We start from the raw sequence: 22,730 nt of genomic DNA, 5'->3' as shown, positions 1-22,730 counted from the left end.
TGTTCTTACATTCAATTAAAACAGTAAGCTTTATAACTACATGAATTAGTGTGATCTTAAATGTAAGAGGCAATGTCAATATATGATGAAACAACTATACTTAAGCAAAACCTCCCTTCTAACAAACACCAAGAAAGTAAACAACTTGTTAAATTAGAATGCTAGTGACTAGTGATCATAACCAGTGTTCTTTGCTTTATACATGTATTCTCTAAGGAAACAAAGGGTATCCCTAATTTGAAAGTGCATGTAGTCCATAGACCTGAATTTGGAAACCTAGATTATTAAATAACATAGAAAAATTGGTAATAGTGTCAGCTGCAGAACACTGAACACATGTCATACATTACTAACAATTATATTCCCAATAATAAAAATATACTGTATATTCTGTACATAGTCAATTTCATTTATAATACATAATTTACTCCAAAAATATCCACTAGTAAGAGATCGGCACAAAAATACAGAGGTAGCTTTTGAGATTTAAATTACTGCTTCAGGTGAACATTATCAAATCCCAATATATTGCTTTAAATTCATTACAAATCAGTTTTAATAAATGAACTTTAAAAAAGTTGCAACACCAGGTTGTATTTTGTTGACATTAATCGGTTATCCACTAAATTTATTTATACACTAATTAAGGTTAATATAACCTCTAAATAAAAATCTGTACTATTCTTTACTAATCTGCAGTACAGTGCTATTTCTGTATTAAAATTAAATTTTTAAAGAATTTTTTGTTTTAATAGTTTTTAGTTGTGCGGATTTATATCAACAAAAATGTACATCTACCTTATCTTTTTTCTTAGTTACCAGTACTCCTGTATTCGTAATGTCAAATCACGAGTTTACTACTTTCTTTTCTAGATTTTAAAAAACTGAAACGGTTTGTTTTCTTAATAAAACAATTTAATTTAAAATTATAATAATAATAATAATCTTTCATGTTTAAGTTATCCTCAAGCAAGGTTTGGAGAGATCATAAGAATGTGTATGCAAGTATAACTCCAAACATCGAACGATCTACAGAACTGCCTCGGGTTAGCACTTTGCAGAACGTTTTTAATGGTTCGTTCAACTTCATACGCAAAGAAATTCCATTCCATGCCATCCATTAACTTAAATATGAATAATGTATTGGAATTTTCTTTCAACAACACAAACTATACACAGTTTTTAAATTACCTACACAATGCTGTAAAAATGGACTATGCCAGATCTAGTTTAAAGTTTTAAAATAAGCTCTTTGGGTGTATGCAATATAATAAATTCTATATTGTTAAAACTAGAAAATACTGTCCATTATTTCCCCTTGGTGCCCATACAGTACGAAACATCTTCAGTGTTTGAGAAATTTTAAAGGGACACTGAAGATATTATTTTGTCGCTGTCTTTCTCAGGTTCTGTTTTGCTTGGAGGAGGTTTGTAAATGAAGTATGCCACAAAAAGGAATATTATAGTGATCGCCTTGCTTGCTGCACCTATGGGGAGGAGGAGAATAAGCAGAATTAGTGTTGTTCCAAACATACTTTTAAAACAGTAAGCGTATTTATAAAAGTTAAGCAGAATGTAAAACATTAATAGATATTACACATGTGATTCAAACTAGGTTTGTTATCCATATAATAAAATGTCTTTGCGATATTGCATAATTGCGTATGTTTGAGAGACCACCATCCGCATGAAAGATGGATTCGCTTGCCATAACAACTATAAGAACTAAAGACATTGATTTTTCAGTACCCTCACTCACCTACTTTATTTCTTACCTCTTCTTTCAAGTGATACCATGCCCCCTTTATGCATGGTTAAATATAGGCTTAAAATGCTCAGATCTATACTTTAGTTACTTTGTACCCGAATGGAATGAATAAAGAGTTTGATCCAATTCCAAAGGTAGTATTGCACCCAGGAACCCAATAAAATGTGCTAACGTGCCTGAAGCACTGTGGAAGGGATCTGCAGTTCCTTAGAAGTATTCAAAATCAAAATCAAAGTTTTATTCAGGATCAGGAGAAAAAAATGATATACAGTGGAACCTCAGTTTACAAAGGACTCGGTCAACATAATTTTCGGTTTACAAATGAAAATCCATTGAAAATAATGCCTCGGTTTACAATTTTTTCTCGCAATACAGAGCAAGTTTCCTCAGGATGCATTGCACCTGGGAGGTTTATAGCACTGCCCCCTGCATGCTGGAGCCTGTGGGTAGCACGTGGCGTCGAGTGTGGAGGTGTTGGTGCTGCTTTTGCATTGAGTTTTGGAGCCATTCTGGAAATTGTTTGCAGTTGTTTTGGGACTTTTTGGTGCATTTCTCAAGCTGTGAAAAGGTAGGGAGCTTAGTTTTGTCGTTTGCATGCCTATTATTGTGTGTTCTGCATTCTGGGTTGGTTTCCATGCCAGCTCATTTTGACTTTTTTCTGACCTCCAGAACGTATTAATTGGTTTTCAATGCATTCCTATGGGAAACCGAGTTTCGGACATGCCAAACTGAATTGCTGAATTTCGGAAGTGCCGAATTTCGGAAGTGCCGAATTGCCGAACCCAATTTTTTTGCCAATGCACATCCCTAATAGAAAAGAAGGTAATGGGATTTGACATTTGTGAGTTTTGGAGTGCAGCCAAAATTCAAAATTTTGTATACTGTGATAGAATCGTAAAATTTAAATCTTATTGAAATTTATTCTGATGTTAATGATTATTGAGACACAGTCTATTTATAAATATATTTATTTATAATCTGTACTATGGTCCTGAGGAAAGTTCCAATCCTGAACTGAAACGTCAACACTGACATTGATTATGTAGTTTTAACTTTATAAAGAAAAAATAAAGGAAGAACCCATTGAGAAGTCCGTGAGTGCAGATGATTCTTTAGATGTGTATGTAGCACAGCCCTAGTCCTGGCAGGGACTTTCCTCCGCTGGATCACCAAGAGTAGAATCAGGAACAAGATATCACCAAGTAAATAGCCCACCTCCTCCCCAGTAACTGGACGACACACAGTTCTGGGAGTACAACTGACTTTATTCTGCCACCCACACGGCTTTTATGTATTGCCTCTAGCAAGGGGTTTCCACATCCAGAATCCAGGGGTTTCTTTCCCAAGAGCCTTTGTATTTGAGAGATAATTGAGCTCAAAATTAAAATAACTCAATTATCTCTCAAATACAAATACACTTTTAACCTACCCCAAAAATACATGAAAAGAAATACAGGAACCCCACAAAAATCATATTCCCGAACAGCCCCGATCTGAGCACACAACATATCCAAAAAGCACTTAGATCGATTTGGTAGAACGAAAGTTCTGTTTGAGTAAAGTTTTGACCGACCAGCCATGAGGAGGTAGCCCAAAACCATTCCAGAGGATTGAGCAGGATGGTTGGTTGGCTTTCGGGGGTTCCTGTGTTAACACTGACGAACACTCCCACTGGCTGCCATGGCGCGAATGCGCCCCCTGTTCGGAATATCATCTCTCTCAAAAGCCATTTGTCTAACTGGTCGGGAAGTAGGACGGGCAGCAGTACCATCTTTGCCTGTGTTCAATGATCAGGTACCGCTGTCTGCGTTTGGGAGACAAAATGGCCACCCAGGGAATGCACTCGAGCTAATGTGTGAAGTTGTTCATTTGTAGTTAACAGCCATGGCCGGTCGGTGTTCACTGGGGCATTAAAATGGGAACCATACGGGGGCGTGTCTGACTTCCGGTGAGAGCGGTCGCATGGCTTAGGAGCTCCGCCAACATCCCGACCTAAAAGCAACTTTATTCACAGCATTTGTCGATAAAACTTGATAAAACTCACCTGCCCTGCCGTAGTGAATGCACAGGCACACCATGCCCTCAACTAAACAACTAAAACTTTCTGAAACGGCCAGAACGAAAAGATCTGAACGACGCAAAGAAACCCAAGATGGCGACGATGCGCTTAACCTGTCGGATGGCCAGTCTGACTACGAAACGCACACTACCAAGTACTCAGAGGGCCCGGTTACGGAGCGCGGCCTCCACAAAATGCTGCAGGAACTCCGGGCGACAATAACAGCCGACTTTCATCGCATAACTGGTGAACTGCACAAAGAAATCTCCAACTTAGGCGAAAGAACGAATAACCTGGAAAACAAAACGGATGAATTATGTGCGGCCCACAATGACATAGCGGACAAACTCCAGGTACTTTCGGAAGAAAACGCAATGCTGAAAACCAAAATGGCGGACATAGAAGACAGGTCTAGAAGACAAAATTTACGTTTTAGAGGCATACCGGATGATGTTTCCAGCGATGCTATGCCTGCTTACATTCTTTCCCTGTGCAAGTCTCTAGTCCCGAGCCTGCCCGATTCAGCATGGGCCTACGACCGAATGCATAGACTACCGCGCCCGGCTCGCTTGTCAACCGAAGTCCCAAAGGATGTTATTGTCAGGTTCCATTATTATGCGCATAAAGAAACGCTACTACTGGCGGCGAGGAAACTCTCAACTTTGCCAGAACCTCACCAACACGTCGCTCTGTACGCAGATCTATCGGCGGCCACGATGGCGAAGAGGAAGGAGTTCATCACGATCACTAAGACTTTACGAAACAACAACGTAATCTACAAATGGGGTTATCCCACAAAACTGGTTATATGGCGACAAGGTCGGAACTATGTGGCGAATGATCCGAAGGAAGGTATGAAGCTGATTACATCCTGGGGTCTATGGACTGGATCGCCCAAAGGACCAGAACCCGCTGAGATTGCGCCACCTAAGAGGTTCCAGGCAGAGTGGCAAATGGCCAAATCTCCAGCCAAAGCCCCTTGAACGCTTTAACATATCTACCTACTTGCAGGTTATGTTATTCTGAGGTTTGCCTTAGCGTTGTTATTTTGCCGATATGTGCACTATATATATGTCTTTGCCCTAACTGATCACTATGTTTGAAATAGGCCCACTTTCAGGTACGCCTCATGGGCCTTGCCCACGCCACGTGGTGCCCACTCAGCGTTATTTAACTCACGCTTCCAATCTTTCCTTTATTACCGCTAAGCTGGCCTGCATTTTAGTTACTTAGTGCGCAACCTCACTATTCCCGGGTGCACGTTGTCATACATTTCCAACTCGTATAATTTCTGAAAAATGTATCTCAATGCTATTTTGAGGATTTAACGAACCCCTGACAACTCGCCCACTAAACCCATACCACTTGTGTTTACGCAAGGCGGTACCCCAACATACCCCATGCACTCCCAGTTATGTTCATACCCAAATGCTGTTTAAGCCCCAATCAAGTGCTCTCTGAGAGCGGGTGTTGTGTATTGTGTATTGTGTATTATGTAAGTTATGGTTCTTCAGGACTCACATATGTGGTTATTGTTAGTATTATACCAATTTAAGGATACAATCCATAGGTCGGGAGGAGCCTTAAAGCCCCTCGTCGTGTCACTCCTGGGTACTACAGTTTTACCCTGAGAATGACTACGTTTGTTAACCTTACCAAGGGTTATGTATGTAAATACTTTCGTTACTGGTATATTTTCTCTTCTGTGTTTCCCCTCCCCCATCCCCCCTTTTGTTCCCCACCTAGATGGTTCCCAGGAAAACCCATTGCAGGAAAGACGTACTACCTGCCGTCCCCCCGTGACCACTTGTTCTGTCTGCATGGCTTCAAAGTTTCAGAAAGACCCAAAACTCTCATGGCTCCAGGTACTCAGAGCTCGCACTACACCTTCCACCAGGATAGTTCGCCCCATAGCCTTATTGATCCTAACTCATTATGGCCCATAAATCAATGACAATCCTCTCCATAAATGCCAAAGGCCTCAATAGCCCTTATAAGAGAAAACAATTATTACAGGAAATGCATAACTCAAAGGCGGCTATTGTATGTGTACAGGAGACTCACTTTTCGAACAAAAACCCTCCCCAACTTCGTTCCCCGAAGTACCATACAGCTTATTTTGCTCACTCGCGAACAAAATCTAAAGGAGTTGCAATATTATTCCACACGGACTGGGTGTTCACATTACACAAACAACATACTGACAAAGAAGGCAGGTTACTTATATTGGTAGGAGAATTAAATGGAATAATGGTGACAGTAACATCCCTTTACGCCCCCAATGAGGCCCAAATTTCGTTTCTAGGCAAGGCATTCAAAAAAATTTCATCCATCAAACAAGGTCACTTAATCGTGTGCGGCGACTGTAACTGCACCCTAGATCCCTCCCTGGACATCAAACGCACACACAATAAGTCTCCCATCAAATCCTCCGCACACAACAGCAAATTACTCTCTCAACTCATTCATACACACGACCTCTACGATACATGGAGAAATTTATATCCCAAAGCTCAGGATTACACATACTTTTCACCCGTCCACTTGACGTATACGCGCATTGATATGTGTTTTATTGACAAATCTACACTTCCCCACCTGTTAGATCACACCATCGGTCTTAGAACGTGGTCAGACCATGCTCCAATACTGATCACACTTGAGGTACCATACCCCCCAAGAGGGAGAGGGAAATGGCGCTTAAATGAGGCCATCCTTGACGACCCCAAGAATAGTCGACAGATTTCCACAACCCTCGATACTTACTTTTCCCTCAACTCTACTGAAGACACTTCAGTTGAAACTCAGTGGCTTGCACACAAGGCGGTTATCAGAGGGGAATTCATAAAAATAGGATCTATGGCCAAAAAACGCATCATTTCCAGAGACGCCACACTCCGTCAAAACCTCCTGACACTGGAAACCTCCAATAAAAAATCTCCTTCTAAATCTATCTCCAAACAAATTGCTAAACTGCAAGAGGAAATTCATAACCTCCAGGCCCAGGTGTACGCCAAACGCCTACTTAAAACCCGCCAATCATACTACGTTCAGGGTAATAAAGCAGGGAAACTCCTAGCCAATCAATTAAAAGTCAAATACTTGCAGACAAAAATCCCATATATCCTATCCAAAGACAACACCAGAATTTACAACCCTAACGGTATTGTGGAGGAATTGTCCCATTACTATGAAGATCTATATAACCTAGCCGCTAACGGGACCACGCACATACCGAACTCTACTGAGATATCACATTTTCTATCCCAAATCACGTTGCCACAAACAACAGAACATCAAAATGAACTACTAGACGCACCTTTCACTGAGGAAGAAGTAGCACAGGCGATACGTTCCCTACCCAAATATAAAGCCCCAGGACCTGATGGCCTCTCCAATTATTACTATATCAAATTGTCGTCATCCCTAACACCGCATATCACTAAACTATTTAATAAAATTAGATTGATAGGCAAATTTCCTGGCGAAATGTTAGAAGCTTACATCATCACCCTGCCTAAACCTAACAAATCACCAACAATCTGCAGCAATCTACGCCCTATCTCCCTACTTAACGCTGATGTTAAATTGTACGCTAAACTGATTGCCAATAGACTTAAACCCCTCTTACATAGCCTAATTTCGGAGGAACAAGCAGGATTTGTTCCCGGGCGACAAGTAGGCGACAATACTAGGTATTGTATGGATCTGATTGATTGGGCCAATAAGCATAAAGTACAGGGCGTCTTAATGGCGCTGGACGCAGAAAAGGCGTTCGATCGCCTGAACTGGGACTATATGACCGCAACACTGTCGACATTCGGCTTTTCACAAGCCTTTCAGACCAGTGTTCTGGCCCTTTACTCAGCACCATCTGCTAAAGTATTTAATTCTGGCTTCACATCTAGAAATTTCCGAATATCTAACGGAACAAGGCAGGGGTGTCCCCTGTCTCCGCTGATATTCATCCTATGCCTAGAGCCATTGATTAAAATAATAAAACAGGACAGGAATTTACCCGGCCTTGTTACTCCAACAGGAGAGAAAAAACTGGCTCTCTTTGCGGACGATATTGTGCTTTTCCTTGCCAAACCGACTGAATCTATTCCACGACTCTTAAGTACTTTATCTACCTACGGCTCCATATCGTACTACAAAAACAATGTCGGTAAAACACAAATCCTCCCTATAGGCGTTAGCAAACAAGTGACACAGGATCTGACAGATAAATACCCCTTTGACTGGAAAACGAAGGCCCTTTCCTATCTAGGGATAAAACTAACTCACTCTAGATCACAGACAATAAAAGAAAACCATATAGCGGTCCTCACCAAAATCACTAAACAAATGGCAGGGTGGGAAAAACTGTATACTTCCTGGATAGGCAGGATCAACTCAGTAAGGATGATGATTCTCCCACACATACTCTATTTGTTCAGAACACTGCCCATAGCTTTGCCTGCTTCTCTTATCAAACGGTTCCAAGCAGCAATTAATGCCCACATTTGGAAACGAAAGCCACCGAGAGTGGCCTTTCGGTCGCTTTGGCGTCCACTCCGACAAGGCGGGCTCAGTGTGCCAAACATTGCACATTACTACAGAGCAACACTGTTGGCGCAAGGCCTAAACCTCCTATTGGGTACGACGACTCCGGTATGGGTGAATCTTGAATCCGCCTGCGGCAACTTAGTCTCCCTCCCAAATGCCTTGTGGGCCTCCATTTCCCCGTCCACTCCCTCCATGCTCCCAACAACCCGATTCTTATTAAATTCTTGGCAAAAGTGGAGCACATCACTGTGGTCCAAGGAGGAGTCACTGTATCTGGCACCTCTATCAGCCCTCTCCAGTATCTCACCTGATCTCCCAACTCACAGGTGGATGTCACTAGGTATATCCCATGTTCACAAATTATTTGATAGGAATGGGCTACACCCGTTTCCAACACTGCAGGCGAAATATAGCTTACCACCAAGAGATATATTTTTATATATCCGACTGAAAAACATACTTCACTCCAATTCGATCACACATATCAACCCATTGGCATTTGGCAGTCTAGGGAGGAAATACTTCAATGCAACAATGTCTCGTCAATCTTGTAAGTTTCTCTCCCTATGTTACTCAATGCAACACGACATCAACAAGCTTGCAAAATTGCCCTACATGCTTAAATGGGAGGAAACTTTAGGTATAGCCCCCACTATAGATGAATGGGAATATGTTATTTCGTGTACTCAAAAGTCATCGCATTGTGCCACGCTTTGGGAAGCATACGCAAAAATGCTGATGAGGTGGTACCTGGTCCCGAGCAGACTTCACAAAATATATCCTGACTCCTCCCCAATGTGCTGGAGATGTAATAAGGCGGAAGGGTCCCTAGAACATATATTCTGGTACTGTGAAGACATACGTGATTTCTGGCGTGACATACAAAACGCCATTCACTCACTTTGCAAAATTAAGATCCCATTATCACCCAAAAGCTACCTGGTTCACATTATTGATGACCTGCAAATTTTGCCTGCAAGGGATGCGGTAATTAATATACTCTTAGCTGCCAAAATCAGCATAGCAACCCACTGGAAAAGTCCCACCTGCCCCACGGTAACAGAGGTTCTTCGTAGAACTGACACCACATACTACCACGAAAAAGAATGGGCAAAACAGGGAGGACTGGCCAAATTCCTAGTCAAATGGCAAGATTGGGAGACATTCAGAGAAACGGCCCTCTAAGAATTGTAATCGTACTGATATCTTACTGTTTGGGGCAGCATGCTGGTCACCACATCCACTCCCCTATCCTCCCCCCTTTTGTGTCCCATTGTACTCTTGTTCTTCACTCTACTCCCCTGGGGTACCTGCCTTAAGAGGTTAAAAGTGTTTTTGATTGTTATTGTGTACAACATTTGACAAACAGCCGCTTACACTCACGCATCTTGTAACACAATAAGTTGTTGCCTCCTTGTAAATGTCCACCGAAGAGTATCCGTGTAAGACACAGTAGATGTACCAAGTAGACACCTAACCGCGCTGTAGTGTATTGTTGTATCTGTCGATGTCCAAACTTTTACCTCAAGCATTGTAATACTATGTTTAAACCCCCTAATCCTGTACATTTTATCTTTTGTTATTGTATTGTACTGTATTATTTTCCCCCTGTCTGTAAGTCTGTTATTATTTGTAAAATCCAATAAAACATATACATTGAAAAAAAAAAAATGGGAACCATACACCTGTTAATCCTGGAGTCAAACAAGGGGTTATGGACAACCGAACACACGGGAATAGAGTCTGAAACAGTGTATATTTGAAGGCAATTTATCTAGCACCTTGCAATGTGTTTATAATACAGCTTAAGTGCAAGATATATATATATTTTGAATTGTTAAACAACATTCTAGATGAAGGTTATGATATAAGGCTTTATGGAATAGAATAGTAGCACTGACTGAAATAATCTATCCCAATGCAGGGCATCAGTGGCCTAGGGGACCCTTGAAAGGTTTATATAGAGTTTAAATTGTTCAAAACAAATCAATTTACCTTCTCTATGATGTCTACACTATTTAAAACAAATGATTCAAAATTATTTAAACGAAGGTCATGTTGTAGGGAATTGTCGACTCCTCTCAAGCATTATAGTGTTTTCCCTAAGATAAGTCCTCCTTGAACTCTAAATGGTCTCACCATCTTGAGAAGACTTTGAGCAACAAGCATATTAAAAACAAACAGTATGAATGGTAGGTCGCATTTGTCATTACTAAATAAAACATTTTTAAATATTAAAATGGGTTCCTGGGCCCCCTATTAACCAGGAGGAAACAGGCGATATTTGCTCAATCAATACACTATGTGATGGAGCTTTAAATAGATTTAATATGGGGATGCAGAAGAATCCATATACTCAAGAGGACTACCCACTTAATGACATGACGAAATTAATGCTTAATATATTTGTTGCTTCATACTCAAGAAGACAGGGACATTTTCATAGTCCATTTCACAGACTATTTCTTCTTTTAAGAGAATGAGCTGCATCAAGTATTTTGGGATGTTCTAGAACAAAAGTGAGGAGCATACTACTTGTCTACTTGTCAAATTTAGCATGAGGAGCATACTACTTTCCGAAGTGTACGGTAAGGTTGCGAGGTGTCAGTGGTGGATATGAGAGATTAAATAAAAGTTGGTACTTACTGACGCTTATAAGTTTGATAGATGTGTCTGGATTATTATAAGTCCAGCATGCTCCCTTTGTTCCACACTCATTTATGTTCCAGAGCATGCAACTACTGTCTATTAGAACACCAAATGAAATAGGACCAGGAATAGAACCTAAAATGTAAAAACATATAATTAAAAAAGAAGTACAGTTGTTTTATAGGTTAATTTTGTAATTTTAAAATTAATAATATAAAAACCATAGAAATTGGTTTAAAGATATAAAATTCCTAGTTTAACTAAAAATATTTATTTTGTTTTCAAACATTTGTAGAATCACTTCAACCTGCAATAATGTAAAATTCCTACTACTGCACTTGCGATACATTATTTCAGTAGAAATATTGTAAAAATAAAGTGTGGCATTTGCCAAATGAGGCAAAATCCCAGATCAGCGCCTTAATCAGAATGAATAAAACTGCACAAACGTAAGCCAGGTGGTGTCTGATGCAAAAAATTACTGCAATAGAAATATTTTTCAGCTCATGACCATAGTTTTTCTATTCAAACTTAATTCACAAAAATGTGGAGTTTAATAACCCTGAAAAGAATTTTGCTTTCTTGACACTGGACTAAATTCCTTTTTGCTTTAAGTGTTTGACAAAAGGAACCTTTAGGTTATCCGGAGGTCATATTTAACATTGGATTTCTCTCAGATACACTCAAATATAAATTCCGAAGGAAATTGTGAAATGTTAAACATACACTGGCCAAAATTATATACGCAACACTTTTGTTTTTGCCAAATTTTTCCTGAACTGAAATCGAAGATCCTAAGACATTTTCTATGTAAACAAAAGGCCTATTTCTCTCAAATAGTGTTCACAAATCTGTCTAAATCTGTGTTAGTGAGCATTTCTCCTTTGCCGAGATAATCCATCCATCTCACAGGTGTGGCATATCAAGATGCTAATTAGACAGCATGATTATTGCACGGTTGTGCCTTGGGCTGGCCATGATAAAAGGCCACTCTAATATGTGCAGCACCAGAGTGCGCTGAATTTTTATTGTACTTATTGGCTCCTAGCAGCACCCTACTTATGCATGTTTAGGTGAGTGCAGTCAGCCCCTTGTTTAAAAAAATAAAAAAAAAATAATAATAATAATAATAATAATAATAATAATAATAATAATAATTTTTTTATATATATATATATATATATATATATATATATATATATATATATATACACACACATACATACATACACACATAATATACATACATATATACACACACACATACATACACACACACATACACATACCCGTTACATACCCAAACCCGTCCAAGAGATACGCAATGCCTTTAAGGAAATGTCTGGATAAGTTGTATGTATTGTTGACTATATTAAAATCTTTGATTGATCACTTTTTGTCCTCTTATTTACATGCCTACCACATCGTCGGTTCCGGGAAAAACCACAACCGGCTTGCTCTTTTATACTATTTTACGCTTATACTTAGCCTTACTACTTATACGGCTATGTGCCCCTAACACAAGTATTATATATTTATTTATAAAATATTTTACCAGGAAAGATACATTGAGATTTCTCTCGTTTTCAAGTATGTCCTGGGTCCACAAAACATTGCATTGTTACAATAGGGTACAATGAAATACAAAAACAATATTAATACACAATATATACAAAATGTTACATAGAACAGGTAGGAAATATATAATCAACCATGACAGGTGCATTCTGTTTTGAGGTATGTAGAGAGGGATCTCTTATAGTTGGTCTGTAATTGTGGGAAGGGTTTATATGTTACTTACCTACTTAAGGGAACCCCTTACCTTACTCTATACCGTCTGAGGTCTAACGATTTGCATGACCCTCCCTCTACTCCCACTACTCAATATTTCCATCTTTCTCGTTTTCTCTTTCTTTTCTTTAACTCCTTGGTGGGCCCTCTTATTTACAGGCCTACCGTATCATCAGTTCCGGCACACCACAACCAACTTGCTCTTTTATACCATTTTACGCTTATATTTAGCCCTTACTCATAGAAACATAGAAACATAGAATGTGACGGCAGATAAGAACCATTCGGCCCATCTAGTCTGCCCAGTTTTCTAAATACTTTCATTAGTCTCTGGCCTTATCTTATAGTTAGGATAGCCTTATGGCTATCCCACGCATGCTTAAACTCCTTTACTGTTAACCTCTACCACTTCAGCTGGAAGGCTATTCCATGCATCCACCACCCTCTCAGTAAAGTAATACTTCCGGATATTATTTTTAAACCTTTGTCCCTCTAATTTAAGACTATGTCCTCTTGTTGTGGTAGTTTTTCTTCTTTTAAATATAGGCTCCTCCTTTACTGTGTTGATTCCCTTTATGTATTTAAATGTTTCTATCATATCCCCCCTATCTCGTCTTTCCTCCAAGCTATACATGTTAAGATCCTTTAACCTTTCCTGGTAAGTTTTATCCTGCAATCCATGAACCAGTTTCCTCCTTATACGGCTTTGTGCCCCTAACACAAATCTATATATATATATATATACACACACACACACACACACACACACACACACACAATATATATATATATATATAAAATGAAAATATAAAATTGACAATCTCCTGAAAAATAACAGTTTAAAAAAAAAAAAAGCAAAAATCAACTTATATGGGGGGGGGGGCTAAATTCTACAGCAACCAGTCAATTAGTAATTCAGAGACTTACCTAATAATCTTATAAATGACCACTGCACACCAAGGGCAAAGGCTCTTTGTTTATCTGGCACACATCTGGAAAGATTATAAATAGTTATTACCATATCTACAAAATACAAATGGGGATTTGATATGAACATATTAAACACTAAAAATAAAAAATAAAAATCTGCCCCATCATTTAATAAGCCTATGGTAGAAAAGGAGCGGAGGTAACCGAAACATGATTACTCCCTCATTAGGCCGTCTTCTAGCATACCATAATTATGAGAGGGACTAAATTAACATGGCAGAAGATGCACAAGAGACAATTACAATTACTGAATCAGCTATGTCTGGTTGTAGGCTAATTCAAATCACAACGAGGTGTTATGGCGAAAGAATGAAAGTCAAGAGCCAGGAGAACACAAAAGATATGCACTCTGACGTGGATGAAAAAAAAAAAAAAAAGGTTCAGGTGCCACGAGACAAGAAAATGTGGCATGCACATTATGATTATACATGTCTGAATGTTTTTACAATAATTACTTCAACAACAGTCAGTGCTATAGTGATGGACAATGCCATGATATCAAAGGGTCCATGGTTGGGCTTATTTACTAAACTTGAAAGACGTCTGAGATGGGAATTGCATATTTTAGGTAAACATGTCAAGCAGGAAAATAAGGGAGTTACATTTTATTTCTGTTTTGTAACATTTTGGTATTTTATCCTATACGTTTTAGTTTCACTGGCAATTCTTAACAATTTATGCTTTAGTGAATAAACTGTAGGTGCATCAGTTGTGTGGATTTTCCCACTTGTAGACTTTGCTCGTTACTGCAGGACTACATTCTGATCAGCCACAACATTAAAGCCACCTGCCTAATATTATGTAGATCTCCCTGTGCTGCAGAGCTGTTGTGCTGCCAAAACAGCTCTGATGCGTCGAGGCATGGACTCCACGAGACCTCTGAACGTGTCTTGTTGTATCTGGCATCAAGATATTAGCAGAAAATCATTTAAGTCCTGCAAGGTGGGGTCTTCATAGATTGGATTTGCTCTTTCAGCACATCCCACAGATGCTGCATTGGATCGAGATCTGGGGAATTTGGAGGCCAGGGCACCTTGAACTCATGTTCCTCAAACCATTCAAGAATAATTTTTGCAGTGTGTCAGTGTGCATTATCCTGCTGAAAGAGGCTACTGCCATCAGGTAAAACTATAGCCATTGTATGCAACAATCTCTAGGCAGGTGGTACATGTTAAAGTAACATTCACATGAATACCAGAACCAGGGCTGGACTGGGAAAAAAAATTAGGCCCAGGCATTTTCTTTAATCACAGCGGCCCACTGAGAAGGTAGTGGAAGCCAGAGAGGGTGCATTTTTTCATTAATAATGACAAGCACACCCCATCTCAAAGTTTGTTCAATGCTCTTCCAGGGCAGACCATGGACAGAGCTCTGCTGAAGAGCTCTAGCATGAGAAAAAGGCCCTTTATATGTTCTGCACAGCGCAAGCAAATATAAAAACATGCTTGCGCTGTGTTTCCTTGCAACTTGTCACTGGTGTCTCTATAAATAAATACCAGGAGACAAAAGGGCCAGGAAAAAGTATTGTGCGTGTGTTTGGAACCTGCTTGTGAGATTGTGTGGGCAGGGATGTATTTACCACAAGGCAAACAAGGCATTTGCCTAGGGCGGCACTTTCAGGGGGGGCACCAAAAAATGCCACCCCAAGCTCCCAGACAAATGCCTTGTTTGACTCGTATTCTGGAGCTGTCCACCTTATTGTGAGTGAGTGAGTGAGTGTAGCTGTCAGTGTGTGCCTGTGAGTGATAATGGGTGTGCCTGTGAGTGTGTGTGTCAGTGTGTGTATGTAATTTTATGTGTATCTGAGAGTGTGTGCCTGTTAGCGAGTGGGTGTGTCAGTGTGTGTCTGTCAGTGAAAGTGTGTGTTGGTTAAACAGTGTGTGCCAATGACTGTATGTGTGTGCCAATGACTGCGTATCTGTCAGTGAGTGTATATTAGTGCATGTATCAATGAGGGCATGTGTCTGTCAGTCAGAAAAATGGCCCTGACTCGAATTGGGGGGGCAAATTTAGATATTAGGGGTGGCCGAATTTAGTCGTGCCTAGGGCAGCACAAATCCAAAATACACCACTGTGTGTGGGTGTATAGTGAGCTGATTGTGGTGGGGTATTGTCTACATAGGTTGGTTTCAGTTGTGTTGTGTTTGTGGTGTAATGTAATGTATGTGTGTCTAGGTGCTGTAGAGAGTGTGTATAGGGGCATAGTGTGTTTAATGGATGTAGCGAGTGTATGCATACGGGCTGTAGTGTGAGTGTGTGTGTAGGTGATGTAGATCTAGTGTACTCATAGGGGATTCAGAGTGTGTGTGTGTCAGAAATGTAGTGTGTGTGAGAGAGAAAGTGTGTGTGCTATGTGTGTGCTGTGTGTGAATATGTTTGGAGGGATTGTGTGTTGGGGGGAGCCAGGTTAATGTCAATATGTATTACTTATTTAACCCCCACCCCTCCCCCCACATGTATCAATGAGACTTGGCACTCATGACTGATGCCAGTTCATTGGTTGTCCTTCTGTGAACCACTTTTGGTAGGTACTAAACACTGCATAGCAGGAAAGCCCCACAAGACTTGTCATTTTGAAGACCCAGTCATCTAGCCATCACTATATGGACCTTGTCAAAGTCACTCAGATGTTTTCACTTGCCCATTTTTCCTGCTTCCAACAGATGAAATTGAAGAACTGATTATTCACTTCCTTCCCAATATATCCCACCCCTTGACAGGTACCATTATAATAATCTAAACAATGATTTCAATATTGCGACTGATCAGTGTATATAGGTTAATTTGCTCACAAATAAAAACAGAACACAAGAATACGTAGAAATGACATCAACTCTATTAGCTTGCACTATCGTAGGTTCCTGCTCTGTTTTCAGGCTAGTTTTAGTTCACTGCAGAGACAACCTGAACCAATTGCATTTCAGAGGTATCCCGCCCTAAAGGGCATTCAACGTCTGAAATGATTATTAAAACAAATTAAGCAAAAATTAGCATGAGAATTGAGTGGAGACCCACCAAAATGCAACATATTTGAGTTGTTGCTTTTTTGGTTTGTTTGTTCGTTCATCTGTTCACACACTTAAGACACAAATGTATATTACAACGATTGAGCATTTGCACAGGATGCTGCATATTACACAAAATCCTGTTGAACTTCTCTCTACGGATTACATTAATAACGTTACACTTTAAAACATTTGGTTAAAGAAATATTCAGGCACTAATTTATTAAAAAAAAAAAAAAAAAAAAACTACAAATGTGACTTTTATTTCTTTTTAACAAATTATATTTGTTCATGGTAGTTGGAATTATTTGCTAGTTTGTTGAAAAATCAGAAACCACTTCAAGTTTTTTTTAACTATTTTGAAAACACCAAAGGCTGATATTTATCTAATCCAAATGTGGCGTACGCGTTTTAATAAAGTTGTTACAGTCTCACCTTATAATGGCCATCGTTACTGGAGTGGCGATCATGAAAGTGGCAACAACCACACAAAAAAAGAACGCCATAAATAGTATTAAACTTGTACAGGTAGTTTTACATTTCCCTGCGATGACTTGTGATTCGTTAAATCTTGCAGCGTGGTTTTCTATTGTCCGAACCTTATCTCCAATGCATGAGCAGTTACTATATATCTGTTGGGAATACAATAAAAATTATATATTATATTACAGCTACAGTGAATACATTAATTAATCTTGGATCAGTATTCAGCAAACTGTTTGGAATCGTAAATTGCCATTAAAAGGGACTCGGAAGACACTATAACCACTTCAAGTCACCAAATTGGTTAGAGTGCTTGGAGTCTTTGGCATCCAGTGGAAGAAACTCCAGAAATTGCCTTTCAGCCACCATACAAACCCATGTGATTCAATATACAGTATATACAAATTCTAGTTTCCAAGGTATGTCACTCTCCATGTCTTGAGGTCCGATATCACGTCAGAATTTGTACATGTACACACTGAATATTTTCTCTCTCTAATATTATCAGTTACTCTGATATAGCAACAATGTATTAGAGTTGAAATCCAGAAGTTGCTCCCTGTAGTGGTACAAATACAATGTATGTAGGATTTCCTATATTTCAAAAACTATTGCTGGAACAAAAGGTTCCATTTCTACATACTATCCCATAGCAGCTTTATTACTATCCGTAGGATAAAAACGTAATAATAATCATTTTAATAACTAATTAATAACAAAATCTTGCATTATCTTTGAGAGTAGGGATGCATAAAGGAGTTAAATTCTACCGATTTTTACATAATCCTGAATTACATTTGATCTTTTCATTTCAGTCCCTTGATTCTCGAAAATAAAAATCTATTTAATAATAATCACTTGCTTTCAGTGACTTGTACCTTGTTACTGCCATCTAGTGTAATGGATGAGCATCCTGCGTAACAAGCTGAAAAATACTGCACTCCATCCGAACCACAAACTGGGTCATAAAAGGAACGCGCACAGGAGCAGTTGCTGTTACACGGGGCAGAGATTTCCCCGATTTCTCCGGTTCTGTAATAGACCCACAAGCAAGAAGGTTAATATAAATCAGAAGAAGAATCACAAATCACAATTTATTAATGGGAGATGTAAAATTACAGAGCAATATCTTGGTATTTTAACGTATGCTTTTGCGCATACTGCTTTTTAAAGGGACACTGTAGTCACCAGAACAACTATAGCTTATTGTAGTTGTTCTAGGGTCTATAGCTAATCCCTGCAGGAATGTTCATGTAAACACTTACTTTTCAATGTTTGCATTAGTGCCTAGGAACACATCTTGTGGCCACTCCTCTGACAGCCACACTGTGCAGCATGGACGTTTAGCGTCTCCACGCTCTGCATGGAGACACTGAAAGTTACCCATAGAGATGCATTGATTGAAGGTGACTACAGTGTCCCTTTAATAAGCAATTAAATTAATTCAACGTCAATTAAAAAAAAAAAATTAACTCTATCAGAAGATGCTGATAGGCCAGGCCGGCGTTTGGCCCTGCCCCCATCCCACCTCCTTGACTATCCAATGCATTTGTTATAGGAAAGCATTGGATTGGCAGGCGGGACCAGTGCCGGCAGACACGAGCGGGGCTGGAAATAAGGCAAGTTTTATCACCTTTTAAGGGTGAGCAAGGGAAGATGGTTAGTTTAACAATATAGGGTCAGGAATACACGTTTGTATTCCTGACCCTATAAGATTCCTTTAACTGCTGTTCTCTTAAATATGTTTAATTATATCCAGGATAGCATAGAGCATTTGGAATTCCTCTAGGTTTGGTTTTGGTTTTAATGGCAGGTTATTTCAATACTGAATTAATTTTGAGACTAGCACCATTTTAGCAGATAATCAATCATCAAACACAACCAAATTGTGTGATCATACAATCAAAGTCTATGGAATAGAGTGCATATTGCTTCATGCACATCGAGGAAGGGGTTTATGCCAGGATTAACATTTTAAATGTAGACAGATCATACAAATAGGCCAGAAACATACACCAAGAATCAGAAAAAAAAAATAGTCTGCATGGTTTTACTTCACGTAGGAAGTTTGAAAGTTATCAGAATCAAACTACAAAAGGCAAAAATTGTCAAGAGACAAATTGATTGATTGTTTACGTTAGTATTTCATTAAAGGAACACTCAGAGTCGTAACCAGTACAACCCACTGAACCCACTTCAACTATTTAAAAATAAGTTGGTTCTAGTGAATTTTGTTTAAAGAAACGGCTCTCTCCTGCTGTCCTCTCCCATGTGAGGTAAGGTAAGTGATGGAGGCGGCTTCCTTATTTTATTTTATTTTTTAAATACTTTATTTTTCGTGCAAAACAATGAGCATTTGTATGTGTGTCACCACAACTTCAAAGACACACATTTCCCGAGAGATGACTACCATAACCGAGTGTTCTACACTCTTAACCATCACTGTCTCACTTTTCGTTACAAGCTACCAGACCTTTATTAAAAAAAAAAAAAAAAAAAAGTGCAAAATGTATTTTCTCTGTGCCTTGTATCTACTATGTCATCTCTCGGGATCCTCCATAGACCTCAATGTTGTACTCTCATACATGCACGAGAATACAGCAGTAACGTCGGGGCAGACCAAAGAAGATGGCGGCACCTGTAAAGCCCTCCTCTGGTCACAGGACCCCACAGGACCCCAAGTGGCGATTTCATCGGGGTCTTTGCAAATTCGGCAAAGTCCCAAGTTGGTGAAAATGCGGCTTTAATGATTTTCATGCTAGCTGTAAAGTGACTGCTATTTTTATTTTCTCGATTACATAATACATTTAGGAAATTAAGAACTATGCCCCCCCCAAAAAGATAGATTTGAATGAAAAAGTATCATTGATATTTAGAATTACAGAATCGTTCTTTAATATTGTTGTAGGAAGTCCCTCCCTAGTTCATGATACAGTGTAGGAGCAGCGCGTGTACTTACCCGTTATATAAAATAGAAACACCTGCAAATGGATCGTTCCCACATTTTGCAAAAATAAATACGGTCATAAGAGCCACCGATACAAACGACATGATTATTGAGAAGAGAATTGAATTTTTACATTCGATTTTGAATTTGGAAATAATAAGTCCACCTACAATTTGGCCGATGGCTGCTGCTGGGATTAAAACACCACCTGAAAAAAGGAAGCAATATCAACGTAACTAGTAAGACATGCAGGATACCAACGGCAATTCCTTGGCTTATGTAAGGTCTTTAGATCACACGTTCTATCATCCTCATTCAGACTATGAATAGGGGTGTTGGTTTTCACATCATAGCTTCCCGGCCTCATTAATGGTGTTAACCCCGCATGGTCATTAGACTTTGACTTTACATAGTGTTGATTATTTAAACAGAATTTGTTTGGTAAAATGACTTTCTAGCTAACCTTTGTTTATCTTGGGCATAATGTACAGAGTTTAACATACATTGTCTCGTGACGAGTGGAGTCCTGGGAACTAAACAGCAAATGACATTATTCTAATTGGCCGACATCATATGCTCTTATCAATCTTTTTCAATATCTGTATTATGGTTACACCGATCGTATCTTTATAAGATACTACATTAATATGCTGAGCATGTGTGTTCACAATTGACACACAAACATTCATACATGCTTACACATATACATACATACACACACACACACACACACACACACACACATTTTCAAAAGGTTAATTTTTCAAAGTGTGCTGAAACAAACATTGGAGCAGCAGATCTAATCAGTGTTTTCCAGTGGTGGTATTTAGAGTTTGGTTAGTTCTCCACTACGAAGATATAATTTCTAAGGCCGAATAGGTCAACTGACGCTCTAAGTCTACCCCTGGCCTCCCATTGAGAGAAATGCTTTAGAAAAACAAGCTCTCAATGTAACACAAGGGAAAGCCTTATAACATGAAAACCATGAGGTGTCCCTAGGCACTCACCTATTATTACCTAATATTCAGTAATTAATTATTATTTAAGTGATAGTAGACACATTATTTAACATCATTAAACAGTTTTCTAATTTGCTTGTTTTTGTGTTTTACGGTATTTACACTTAGGAACAAAACATTTTTGGATACCCAAGGGGATTGTATTGATGATGGCCATGAAAAGACGTTCACCTACCTCCTAAAATTGCAGAGAAGCTGGAGGTCAGTGAAAACTGGTTTTCAATAAATTTGGGGAGAAAAGCAGCAAATGCTGTGGTGATGAATGCATCGGCACAGCTTGCAAACGTTAAAGCCATAAGGACTGGATTTTTCAACATCAACTAGAATACGAAAAAAAATACATCTTTAGTAGCAGAATGCAATAGTTAAATGCGTTAACACGATTAATATGTTTATTTTGAATCCATTTAACCCCTTAAGGACCAAACTTCTGGAATAAAATGGAATCATGACGTGTCACACACGTCATGTGTCCTTAAGGGGTTAAGGAACCTAAATAAACAGATCGAATGAAGTTGTAAATATGATGAAAGTAATTAAATTGATTGTAATTTAGAACACAGCCGTCTCCAAATGCAATATGAAAGAGAATGTATCTATACAGGAATTTAAAAGGATTATCAAGCTACAGTTTGCTGTTGTGGTTATGGTGCCAGAAGTGCATTTGCTGACTGTTGACAGCCGCCCTGTAGTCTCCTGGGTGCAAGGCAGGCCCCATATAAGTTGTCAAACCATTGGAAAATCCAATAAGGATAACCGCTTGCCAAAAATCTATTTCTCAAAATCAGTGAATGAGACTGTCACAGTAAAGTAAACCCCAACATGCAGCGTGTAACCTACAACTAAAAAAAAAGAATGTATTAACAAACCTTAGGATGGTTTGACGTGGTACAGAAATAGAAAAGTCAAGGGATAGCCAAAAATACAAGGACGCAAGAAATCAGGAGAATATTAATGAATAGCCGAGTCATGGAGACCAGAGAACAGGAAAGTTAGAGTACAAAAGAAGAGTCAAACAAACAGTAAAATAGACAGAATTTGGCACGATAGTGAACAAAGATTTGAAGCACAATAGGGCACTGTACAAAGCAAAAGATGCCCTATATATATGGAAGCGTCTCTTGCTTTAAGACCACTCCCCCAAAATGTTCGGGGGAGGTGAAAATGACGCAAATCCGCATAATCAAGGTTATGATGTCAACGCACATGCATCATGTCATAAAAAGGCTTTGTTTGTGTATTTGTAAATAGGGAGTTTGTTGCTTTAGATAATATATGTGCCATTTACTTGTATGTTATAGTTTGTTACGTGCTTAGTTGTAGATGCTTGCTAGTTTCTTGTGTTCTTGCTAGTTCATGTGCCATTTATTTGTATGTTGCAGAGTATTTGTTTCTGAATAAATATTTGTTAAAGTAGATGGACCAGGGTGATTGTATTTTATTATTAATGGTGTTTTAATACCACAATAAG

At 39.0% G+C, this 22,730-nt stretch overlaps 1 protein-coding gene across 1 annotated transcript in view; it reads right to left on the bottom strand.

Annotated features, from left to right (window-relative positions):
• Positions 1-245: 245 nt before the first annotated feature.
• Positions 246-22,730, bottom strand: part of LOC134610619 (solute carrier organic anion transporter family member 4C1-like) — a 53,338-nt gene continuing 30,853 nt past the window's right edge. Inside the window, exons 7-13 of the mRNA XM_063453665.1 lie at positions 21,435-21,579; positions 20,253-20,448; positions 18,172-18,325; positions 17,246-17,442; positions 13,743-13,807; positions 11,022-11,159; positions 246-1,487 (exon numbers count right to left, since the gene is read on the bottom strand). Of these exons, the coding sequence (XP_063309735.1) occupies positions 1,363-1,487; positions 11,022-11,159; positions 13,743-13,807; positions 17,246-17,442; positions 18,172-18,325; positions 20,253-20,448; positions 21,435-21,579 (1,020 nt within the window). The 3' untranslated portion in view covers positions 246-1,362. The remainder of the gene's footprint in view (positions 1,488-11,021; positions 11,160-13,742; positions 13,808-17,245; positions 17,443-18,171; positions 18,326-20,252; positions 20,449-21,434; positions 21,580-22,730) is intronic.

The sequence above is a fragment of the Pelobates fuscus genome, chromosome 5 (genome assembly GCF_036172605.1).
Source record: "Pelobates fuscus isolate aPelFus1 chromosome 5, aPelFus1.pri, whole genome shotgun sequence".
In the NCBI taxonomy this organism is placed as follows: Eukaryota; Metazoa; Chordata; class Amphibia; order Anura; family Pelobatidae; genus Pelobates; species Pelobates fuscus.
Note: the sequence above shows the minus strand (reverse complement) of the source record. Positions and strands in the feature narration are given on the sequence as shown.